The following is a 12,318-nucleotide window of genomic DNA, read 5'->3' as shown; positions in this document are numbered from 1 at the left end:
CTTAAACTCTCCCAGCCTGAACACAGGGCATTTATTTTTCACTCCCCTCGGTACTTTGAACAGAGCTCAATAGATATTCTGGGGTGGGTTGACTGGAGTGAGTGAGAGAAATCAACAAGATTCTCGTCGGTATATTTCTGTGCAGGACAAGGTTAGAACAGGCGGCTTATTCACCAATAGGTGGCAGTGGTGACTTAATTTCTGGACAGATGATTATACCAGAAAGGCAGTAAATTGCCAAAAGTGCCCGATTTCATTTTCCATCCCTGCATTGTGCTTTCTACTGGGCTCCAAAGCCCTCCCCGCCTCTCTCAGCTCTGTCTGCCGCTGCCCTAAGCTACGGCGGTCAGAACAGTTGGAGTTGTAGGAATTCCCTCAGCTAGACCTCTCTGTCTCAACTCTTTAAGCCGCCTCTGGGATTGCTACTAAATCATGTTCATAAAAGCTGGTCTGATCGCATCAGCCCCTGCTCAACGTGCAGCCACTTTGGAAGACAATTTGATAGTTTCTACAAAGCTGAACATTGTCTTAAGATACAATCTAGCAATCACACTCCTGAGTATTTACCCAACTGATCTGGAAATTATGTCCACACATTTGCATGCAAATGTTTATAGTGGCTTTATTTATAATTACTAAAAACTGACCAAACCACCTCAGCCAGGTGAGTGAGGTCAACATAAAGAGACATGTCACGAGGAGAGTACATATCCCACCTCAAATGGGATGCAGTCAAATGGTATTAATACCTTACCTCTGTGGTCCTCGTCCTACAAACCCATCACCCAGTCATGAGAGAAATCTCGGACAAACCCCAACTGAGGGACATTCTACAAAATTCCTGAACAAAACCATCAAGGTCATCAAAAACAAGGAAAGTCTGAGAAACTGTCACAGCCAAGAGGAGGCAAAGGAGACACAATTACCAAACATAATGTTGTTTCCTGGATGGGATCCTGAGCAGGAAAGAGACAGCAGCTAAAAACTAAGGAAATCTGAATGAAGGATGGACTTTTAGGAATAACAATGTTTAATACAGGTTCATTAATTGTCACAAGTGTACCATATTAATGCAAGGTGTTATAATATGGAAAACTGGGTGTGGGGTATATGGGAACACTCTGTACTATGTTCACAGTTTTTCTGTAAATCTAAGATTGTTCTAAATTAAACAGTTTATTTAAACAAAAGCCTAGATTGTGTATAATTTTTTCCAGTGTTATTGAGATAAGTTGGCATATAACATTGTGTAAGTTTAAACGTGATGATGTGATGCACATATATTACAAAATGATTACCACCATAGGGTTAGTTAACACCGCCATCGCCTAATCATCATTTTTGTGTGTGTGGTGAGAACATTTAATACTACTGTCTTAGCAACTTTCAAGTATAACAAGGAAAAGGAAAGCAGGGGACTTCACAATGAATAAATTATATTTGGGGGACTACGTATCATTACTGCTGTCATCTTTGATCATTTGTCTGACAGACATCCCCACTCTAAATTTACTAGTTTTCCCTTTGTAATGAATAGGTATCTTGTGGAGAGGTACTTCTTGACCAAATATCTTGTTTCTCATCATACCTTAAACATCTAATTTTAGCATCCATTGCTGATTCTGGATTGCAACAATTATTCCTGTGTGTTTGCTTAATGGTAATTTGCCACTTTTATCAATAGTCTACATTTATTAGTTGGCAGTCTATTTAAGGTAGAACCAGCCTTTCTTCCCCATTTACGTATTTATTTATTTATTTTTGGTTTTGGTTTTCTTTTTTGTTTTTGTTTTTGTTTTTGAAAATTCTTATTGGAATATAGTTGATTTACAATATTGTGTTAGTTTCTGCGGTACAGCAAAATGAATCAGTTATACATATACATATATCCCCTCATTTTTTTAGATTCTTTTTCTCTCCCATTTATTTATTTCCATACTTATTTATATTTATTCAATTCCTTGTCTATGTTTGAGAAACTCTGTTCTAGCATGTGTTCAGCCAATAGTTACTGAGCTTCTGTGATCACTTAGGCCGCCTCTAAGCTCTGAGACACATAAGTGAGTCAGATATAGTCCTTGCTCTTGAGAACATTCTAGTTTATTAATCAGACCCAGATGAGATGGATTAGCATCACTTATTTTCCCCAAGCCTGCCGTACCAGGCTGAGGAGATCACTGAATTTCTGGTGTCCGCCAGGCGCTCCTATAGAATTGCTTAGGAAACGAACATAGAGACGAGCTCCAGAGAACCTGGCTCAGGACAGCAGCCTGGAATCTGCGTTTGTCACTGTGGCTGCTCGATGACTGAGATGCAGGTGAGCAAGGACCACACCTGGGAACCGCTGCTCGGGCACGAGGGCTTCTCAGTCACTTTGACATCGTTCTAATCACGACAGGTGGTCTCGCTGCTTCAGAAGGCTTTCCCCCTTGAAGCATCAGGGGAATTATTTCATTCAGGGTCATCACTCCACCAGGACCCATCAGCTTCTCTGCCCACTGCAGGAGAGCATTTGTGGGGGACGAAGAAGCACTGGTTTTCATTCAAGATGGTAACACCAGGACTTCTTAGCAGTATTGGAAAAGGGTTTTGTTTGGTTTTCTTTCTCTTTTTTTTTCTTAATGCTGGTCTTTTGAGAGCTCTGGATGTCCTGAGGCTTGCTGTATAAGGAACCATCGTAGAAAAACTGATAAAACACATTATTGTAGTTCAAAATGCTGTAAAAAGTTAGTATGTTGAAGTAGACCCAACAGCAGTTGTACGTATGTTGGTGTAACTTTGACTTCATTCCAAAGAAGGACCTGAAGCAGGAAGTCAGGAAAGAGAGTCGATTTGAAGTTTGGGTTAAAAAACAACAAAAACAGAAAACACACACTAGGGTTTAGAAGCAGCTTCTCCACTTCCGAGCATGTGAATCTGGGCAAGTCGCTAATGAGCGGAGTCTTGACTTCCTCATCAGCGGAAGAGGGCAGCCCTCGTATCTCTTGTGCTAACTTCACAGAGACTGGAAGAGGTTCCGTGAGATCAGGGCTCAGGGGAGTATCTTTTACTTCCACTGCAATAACTCATGTAAATACTCTTTGTTACTACGAGCCATAAACAAACTAATTGATTGCCATCCTTAGCAATGAAGGAAATTCACTCTGGTTACTTGAGTCCTCTGAAGAAAGTACTATCTTCTACTTCGATTAAAATGCTTACAAATGATGAGAATAATGAGGGAAATGGCTTTTTATGACTCAAAGGACTATTGACTTACTTGCTGTTCCTAGTTTTATTTATTTAGCAGCAGAAAGAATGCTCATTTCTTTAAAAAAAATTGAAAAATATAATTTGAGGTATATAGATAGAAATATTGGCTTTAAATAAACCATTCACAGGATGGTTGATTTCTTATGAATGGACTCGGTGCCACGAGTCAAATCAATGAATGTTTTCTGAGTGAGGTCGATGGTTGGGCTGAGAACGCAGTGAGAGGGAAAATCTCCAGCTGCCCGGGGATGCTGTGCTCCTTAAACTTACTGTAAAGTTTGTTTCAATTTCCATCTTCTATCTTCTGAAACAGTCTGAACTATAAAACCAATCCAAACCCTTTAAGGAAACAAGTGACCTTATTTATCTGCTAGTCTGCTTGTAAACCTCGTGAGGGTGATTAATATGATTACTTAAACCCACTGTCCAAAGCGGGGTTTTGACAGTTTTATTGGGTATTAGTTACTTTCTCCTTTACAGCCGGTCTTTTTCCTCCCAGCTGCCCAACCTCGTTCTGGGGCATCCGTGGGCTGCTCCTGCATTCCCAGTCCGGGGCCAGAACCTGAGCTGTGTGTCCTCCACAGATGACACCTTCGCCCCAGGCTTGCCTCCTTCACAGTTAAATCCCAAGGGCATGCCACGGACATCTCACCTGAGAAGACCTTCCTTCTATGCTCCGCCTCTTGCCTGCAATTCTCTTTGGGGAAATTAAAAATTTATGCAGTGACGACAATGATTCTGTCCCTTGAGCCGTGTCACTGCTAAGTAGTCTTGCCTTTTTTATCACACTGAACAGGTGTTTCAACACCTCTCACTCTGCCCAGAACCTCAGGGCTGAGAGCCCTGCACTTTAGTTTGAGACGTTCATTCCTCTGATCTGCTCAGACATCACTTTTACAGTAAAGGTTTACACTTTTTCAACCCTGTCCTGGGTGGCAGTAAATTTTGCGTCTCTGGAGCAATTCAACCTTCAGTTGGATAGCCCTAGGAAATTCATATATGCTACAGACAAGAAGCATCGTTTCGGTTTTTGGTGATGATGGCCTTGGCGGTCTCTGATACTGATATTTTCTGATTTTATACAACTCTATTGATCAGTTATAATAGGTTTGAATTTTAGAATACTGGAGCCAAGGTAACTGTTTGAATTCATGCTTTGTATCCAAATCACAGTGGAAAAGCTCATATGCCACTCAAAGGAATCATCTATTAAATTTTGATTTTCCTAAGAAGTTGCCAACTAATGAAGAGAATAGATTTTAAGCCATTAATTGCAGGAAGACTCCATCAAATACCTATTGTATGAATGAGATCTAGACAGTTGAAAAAATTCCAAGTTTATATTAGATTTTTTCATCCATTATTCCTCAGCTCAAAGAGATTTGAGCGTAGCTGTATGATAAAGAGGCCTTGCTGCACCCTGCATGTAAATACTAGCCAGTTGCAAAGAAACACAGTTAATTTCATATGCTCTTTTGGTGCCCTAATTATTAAAGCAGTTGCCACCTTTATAACCAGTACTCATCGATGTCAAGTGGAAGAGAGGAAATAGAGCATCGTAAACTTGATTACCAATCGCTGAAACACCACACTCACTTTAGCAAGATGATGATTGTTGCTTTCAGTGGGACCATCCTCGACAGTTGTGAGACTTTGCCTCGTCTCACCTTCTGTCACTAGGAATCACATCCAGGCATATTTTAGAGGAGCAGATGGTGAGTAATAATATGTATTTCCTAGGTGTATCACTCAAACTCTAAATGCCCTTTCACTTATCTTTGTCCTTATTGTACTGTTAGAGGAGTTCAGACTATTTGGTTAGGGTTAGGGTTAGGTTCAGGGTTGGGTTAGGGTTAGGGTTTGAAATCACGTCACTGAGGGCATCTCTAAGTTACAGGATATTGTTTCAGTTGCTAATACATGAGCTTTTTTTTTCCTGATGCTGTCAGCAATTGGTGTTGAGGCCTTTATTGTACGTCCAGGCTAACATACTTTGGAATGTACATTTAAGACCTTTTTGTAAATTGATTCTCAGCCTTTTAGAAGAAATCAGAATTAAAAAAAAAAAAAAAGAAGAGCTGTCTTAGAAGCACTAAATGTAATCTTCTTGTATGAAAATATCTTTCAACTGTGATGTAGCCCTATAAATTGGATGTTTAGTCATTATTACTGCTAAAATAATTTCATTTTAAGTATCACCTCTAAATTAAGAGAATTCTTTAATGGAATCATGAGAATATGGCTGTGAACACTAGCTTGAGAAATCCTGCCTTATAACATGTTTTAGAACATCTTTAGGATCATAAAGGGTATCATTTTAAAGAATAAATGGCTATTCAGATCATGTTTGATTCAAACTGTTGTCAGTATTAAGTCTGATGAAACAAAACTGAGTTGCTAAGGCTGCTAAGGCTCTTTGCCACTGGTTCTGAGTCGCAATTTCTAATAGATCACACTCTTGAAATAATCAATACTCACCAGTAAAAATTACTAATAACTCCCTAAGAGGATTAAGTACTTTTATTGAAATATATCGTAATTTATTCCCTCTCTTGTTAGTATATTTGACTCTGGGGGGTAATGTGCTCATTACAGGGAAGACAAGCACGTGCTAACAAGGAGGATGGAGGCCACGCAATGACAACAGCTCACATCCACCGTGGAGACCGTGCCAGCTTCGTTCCAAGCCCTTTACAGCTGATGACGGCTTTAGTCCTCACAGCCCCCTATGAGATGTTAATACTACGACCATCCCCATCTGCATCGTATAGATGGAGAGACTGAATCCTGGAGAAGGTCACTGGTCCAGGGTCAGAGCTCGTGAACGGCAGAGTCAGGACTTGAACTTGCAGAGTTCACGCTCTCTGTGCCCAGCCGACTCCATCGTCTTCCTGTTTCTTCCTTCTACACGAATTCATCCACCGAACAGAATCATCTGAACCAAATCCGATGTCACCAGCTTCGCCGGTCAGGAGGCTCTGGCTCCGACCTGTCTGGGGAGGTGCGGAGAGCTTGCTCTGAGCTTGGCTTCCCTCTCCAGGCAGCATGTGTGCGTCTCTGCAAGATTAGCGATTAGGTCCTTGGCTCGGCTGCAAGCATTCTACATAACTGCTGAGAAAACGCGCTCCAGCTTCCCACGAGGAGAGGTGTCTGTGAGGATGCAACAGCCCCCAAAGGGCCACCGTGGACAGTGGCCAGTGGACGGCGGCCGTCTGGGAGGCAGCGTCGGCTGGCAGTACCACTCCTCCACGTCACCCGGGCACGGCCGGCACCACCAGGGCACACGGAGCCCTTCGCCTGGACCTCGGCAACGCCCTGGACGGACACTAAGGCCTTCACGGAAGTAGCTTCCATTGTGCTTGTTCCTGCCCTGAAGATGCTAATGAGGTAGCATTTATTTATGGCATGATTTCCTAATTTAAGGCAATTTTTAGGAATTTTAGTCTTAAGTATACGCTAATCTAAAAACTGTTCATAAACAACACGGGACGTGTAGAAACCAGACAGTCCTTGGATGCTCAGTGTCAGCCTTGCACACGCAGCCCGCTTCCGCCACGGAGGAATAAGCACAGCGCCTCTGATGCTTAACGGGGGGGTGACGCGGACTCTCCCGGACCCCCTTCTGGGGGTGCTGCCAGCGGCCGTCGTGAGCCGGGCTGCAAGCCGCCTCTGCTCTCCAGGCCTCTTTCGTCAGCGAGGTGGCAGCCAGCGAACTCAGTGAAACGAGCCGAGCGTGGAAGAAGAGGCCTCGGACTAAATTTCCACAGACAGAAAGCAAATGCGACAGCCTGGGCGTCGTCCCCCAGTGCACTTAACGCAGCACCGGACACCCAGGAAGGTCCGTCACTGGAGCTCAGTAGGGAGACCTGTAATTGCTGGCACTTTAAGTTTAGGGAATTCGACGCTTTTGCAAAAAGGCACGTTTCCCGAACGTCTTCAAGGGCTGTGACCTAACAACTAGTACTGGACAGATGAACCCAAGCTGGACGAGATTGCCACAGTACAGCTGAATTTATTGACAGGTGTCAATAAATTATACTTTTATACTTATACTTTTATACTTATACTTATACTTATACTTATACTTTTATACTTATAATTATACTTATACTTTTTGCTGTCCAAATTCAGGCTCGGAGCTCTGAGATTTCCCACAAGCATCCGTACCCGATGCACCGAGAGCGCTCACTAACCAGGGAGCTCACGCTAAGCGCGAAGCGGAAACACACAGATCAGAAGGAGGAAAAAAGAAAGAAGGAAAATGGTAGGTGAAGGGCAGGCTTGAATCCGTATAGGACAACTCATGATTATCCAAGGCTTTTAAGTCACAAACAGAAATAAAACTAAACGTTTTGCTAGAACAATTTTGATGTGTCTGAAAAGTTGAAGTTCTCCTGAAAGAGAAATTAAAACCCACCAAGAAGTAGGTGGGATTTAACTATTAAGGCTGCCGGTAAATACTCTGTGATTTAGGCCATGGAGACCCAGCGTTTTTAGTTTCAACTTTCTCTTTTGATGCACTCTTTTTAAAAGGTAAAAAGTAAAACAGATTCCAATTTCTTTAGAAAATTTCTTGGCATCTTTTGTATAGTAACTGGACCCATTCATGTACTGTAACTTTCTTATTAATTTGTATTTATTTTTAGTTACATAAAATAGTAAGCCTTTATCATAACTGTAGAAATAATATTTCTTTGTGAGCTGCTGGCCATTTTATTTTGGTTATTCCATTCACCGAAGATACTTTTCCATTAGCACAGACAAGTTTACCTTTTTTTCTTTCCTTCGTAATTCCTTCTCTTAGTAAGATTAGAAAGTCTTTTCCCTTCCGGGGTGGTAACAAGTATTTAACTCCATCACTGGGCTGGTTTTTAAATGGCATCTACATTTTCTATCTTCACTTCATCTGGATGTTATTTTGGGCAAGAAACTAGGCTGATTTTTTTTGCAAGCGAGCCAGCTGCCTACATTTATAAAGTGTGCTGGTTTGGCTAAACGGGCCTCTTTCCTCCGCTGCTTTATAAAGGGGTTTGGGACTCAGCTCTTCCGTTATGGTGTGTTTCAGCCTTGGGTGATGGGTTTAGCCGAGGGCAAAGAGAGCTGCTAGAGGTCTTGTTCAAGGACCGAGGCGCAATATGCTGGCGAGGGTCACTTTGTGGGGTTCCACCCGGCGCTACCAGGCACCCAGCAGTGACCAAGGAGGCCCCTCGATGTGGGGAGGGGCTTAGAAACGCAAAATAGATCATCGCTCTCTTGTCCTTTCCCGTCATCAGATGTGGATCTGCCCTTCTCTGTTCACGCACACACCTCCTACAGGCTCTTGTCGTCCTTCCCCGTCATCAGATGTGGATCTGCCCTTCTCTGTTCACACACACACCTCCTACAGGCTCTCTTGTCCTTCCCCGTCATCAGCTGTGGATCTGCCCTTCTCTGTTCACGCACACACCTCCTACAGGCTCTCTTGTCCTTCCCCGTCATCAGATGTGGATCTGCCCTTCTCTGTTCACGCACACACCTCCTACAGGCTCTCGTCGTCCTTCCCCGTCATCAGATGTGGATCTGCCCCTCTCTGTTCACGCACACACCTCCTACAGGCTCTCTTGTCCTTCCCCGTCATCAGATGTGGATCTGCCCTTCTCTGTTCACACACACACCTCCTACAGGCTCTCGTCGTCCTTCCCCGTCATCAGATGTGGATCTGCCCCTCTCTGTTCACGCACACACCTCCTACAGGCTCTCTTGTCCTTCCCCGTCATCAGATGTGGATCTGCCCCTCTCTGTTCACGCACACACCTCCTACAGGCTCTCTTGTCCTTCCCCGTCATCAGATGTGGATCTGCCCTTCTCTGTTCATGCACACACCTCCTACAGGCTCTCTTGTCCTTTCCCGTCATCAGATGTGGATCTGCCCCTCTCTGTTCACGCACACACCTCCTACAGGCTCTCTTGTCCTTCCCCGTCATCAGATGTGGATCTGCCCTTCTCTGTTCATGCACACACCTCCTACAGGTTCACGCTACACCACTGAATTTGATTTAACTTGAATCTCAGAATCGGGCAGATCATCTGTCCTGAGCCCCGACTGTCCTGGGCATGCTAGCCACGGAGCACTGCGTGCTCCGTAAAGTACCGGCGACAGGCAAAACACGGCCCTCCCCCATTGTCTTCCTTTGAACTCCCCTCTCTGACCATGTTCCTCCTATGAGTAGACATGGACCAAGGGTTCTGCAGTCTAAAATTGCATGAGGCTGCGTACAGATGGCCAACAGGCACATGAAAAGATGTTCAACATTGCAAATCATTAGAGAAATCCAAATCAAAATTATAATGAGGTATCACATCGTACCAGTCAGAATGGCCATCATCCGAAAGTCTACAAATAACAGATGTTGGAGAGGGTGTGGAGAAAAGGGAACCCTCCTATACTGTGGGTGGGAATGTAAATCAGTGCAGTCACTATGGAGAACAGTATGGAGGTTCCTTAAAAAACTAAAAACAGAACTACCATATGATCCTGCAATCCCACTCCTGGTCATATGTCCAGAGAAAATTCTAATTCAGAAAGATACATGCACCCCAATGTTCATTGCAGCACTATTTACAATAGCAAAGACATGGAAGCAACCTAAGTGTCCACTGGCAGATGAATGGATACAGAATATGTGGTACATATATACAATGGAATATTACTCAGCCATAAAAAAGAATGAAATAATGCCATTTGCAGCAACATGGGTGGACCTAGAGATTATCATACTAAGTGAAGTAAGCCAAAGACAAATATGATATCACTTATATGTGGAATCTAAAATATGACATGAACTTATTTATGAAACAGAAATAGACTCACAGACATAGAAAACAGACTTATGATTACCAAGGAGGTTGGGTAGGGATACATAAGGAGTTTGGGATTAGCAGATACACACTACTATATATAAAATAGATAAGCAACAAGGATTTACTGTATACCACAGGAAACTATATTCAATGCCTTACAATAACCTATAATGGAAAAGGATCTGAAAAAAATAATGTATGACTGAATCACTTTTCTATACACCAGAACCTGACACAACATTGTAAATCAACTCTACTTCAATAAAAATAAAATAAAATAAAATTGTGTCAGGCTGGACTTAGACTTGAGGTAAAGGACTTCCCCAAACTGAGAAGGGAGCAAACTTGCTCTGAGCACCTCTGCCAGGCACCGTTCTTGCCTCTCTGGGACTCACAGCCTGGAGGGTGATCAATGCAAGACAAAGACATACAAGGGCAGACAATACATTTAAAAGTCTAAGACATCCTCCATGGGAACTGAACATCTCAGAGCAGTGGTCCAATATGATGCTTACTACGTTTGAATTTGGGGACCAATGGGAAGGTCGTGTCCACTGGGGACACACACTCTCCCCAGCACACCCCATCACCCTCACGATGACTTGCATATAGTAAGTACTGAGCAAGGGTCTGAAGGACACATGGATCTCCCAGTGGAAGTGAGAGGGAGAAGGCGGAGTGAGGCTGCCTGCAGTAGGAAATGGGAAGCCAGGAAAAGGAGTTAATTGCGAGTATTTCCATTTCTCTGTAACTGTTGAACTGGTGAGTGATGGACAGAATTCGTGGTCCTGACCCTGAGCTATTCCATTAACCCCTGTGAGTATCAGTGTCCTTATGTGTAAAAACAGAGAAAGAGATTTATTTTGAGGTTGGAAAAGATGGTGAACCTGGCTCTCTTACTCAGCTCAATCCTTGAACTTCTAGGAAAGAAATACATTGTCAAAAAATATGGAAAGGGACTTCCCTGGTGGCGCAGTGGTTGGGAAGTCGCCTGCCAATGCAGGGGACATGGATTCGAGCCCTGGTCCCGGAAGATCCCACATGCCGCAGAGCAGCTAAGCCTGTGCGCCACAGCTACTGAGCCTGTGCTCTAGAGCCCGTGAGCCACAACTACTGAAGCCCACGAGCCACAAATACTAAAGCCCATGTGCCTAGAGCCCGTGCTCCGCAACAAGAGAAGCCACCGCGATGAGAAGCCTGCACACCGCAACGAAGAGTAGCCCCTGCTCGACACAACTAGAGAAAGCCTGCACGCAGCAATGAAGACCCAACAGAGCCAAGATAAATAAATAAATAAATATTTAAAAAATTTGGGAAAAAACCTCTGAACAACACTAATTCAGGCAGTGTCAAGAGAAACAAAAGGGACTAATGAGCATGCTAAGACTATACAGAGGAAAGGTCTTATTTAGGGAAAAGCATAGATAGAAATAAATATAAATAAAGCTTTAGACACTTATGGGAAAATGAAGCATATCTTAATAAATTACAGATAATCACCAGAAAGATTTTTTTAAGTGTATAACTTTCCCATAAGTAGAAATAAAAAGGAAGCAGAGTAAAATACTGCCAATATCAGGAAAAAGAATTAAGTCCTAAAATAACAATATTTAAAGTAAATGTTTTCTAAAAATCTATCAATATATTTTCTACAAGAGACACATGTAAAACAAAATGCAAGAAAGGATAAAAATGAAGAGATTGAAAAAAGATGTCAGGCAAATATGGATTGAAAGAAAGCAAGGATAGCTATTAAATATAAGACAAAATATATTTTTTAAAACTAAAAGCATCATACTAAACAAAGAAGAATGTTGTATAAAGGTTAATGGGAAAATATATCAAGAAAATGTAATAATTATGAACATAGATCTACCTAACAATATAGTCTAAAAATGCATAGAACAACATATGGCAAAATAGTGAGAAGAAATACATAAATCAACCATTGCAGTTATTTTAAAAAGTTGAGGTAAAACACACATTTAGTAAAGTCTGTGAATATACCCACTTAACCCCACCCCAATGAAAAAATATATTTCTAGCACCCAAGAAGTCTCCCTCAGGGCCCTTCTACAAAATTAACTTCTGTCAGCATGGTTCATTTGCCCATTCTTGAACTTCATATAAATGGAATCATTCAGTATGAAATCTCTGTATCTGTCATTTTAATTCATTGTTATGTCTGTGACATTTCTTTATGTTTTTATGTGTACCAATAGCTCA

The 12,318-nt window shown here is 42.4% G+C and overlaps 1 protein-coding gene across 1 annotated transcript in view; it reads right to left on the bottom strand.

Annotated features, from left to right (window-relative positions):
- Positions 1 to 2,769: 2,769 nt before the first annotated feature.
- RB1CC1 (RB1 inducible coiled-coil 1) overlaps positions 2,770 to 12,318 on the bottom strand; it is an 81,249-nt gene continuing 71,700 nt past the window's right edge. Inside the window, exon 24 of the mRNA XM_059902379.1 lies at positions 2,770 to 2,801. Within this exon, the coding sequence (XP_059758362.1) occupies positions 2,785 to 2,801 (17 nt within the window). The 3' untranslated portion in view covers positions 2,770 to 2,784. The remainder of the gene's footprint in view (positions 2,802 to 12,318) is intronic.

The sequence above is a fragment of the Balaenoptera ricei genome, chromosome 17 (genome assembly GCF_028023285.1).
Source record: "Balaenoptera ricei isolate mBalRic1 chromosome 17, mBalRic1.hap2, whole genome shotgun sequence".
In the NCBI taxonomy this organism is placed as follows: domain Eukaryota; kingdom Metazoa; phylum Chordata; class Mammalia; order Artiodactyla; family Balaenopteridae; genus Balaenoptera; species Balaenoptera ricei.
The sequence above is the reverse complement of the archived record's forward strand: the minus strand, read 5'-3'. Positions and strand labels throughout refer to the sequence as shown.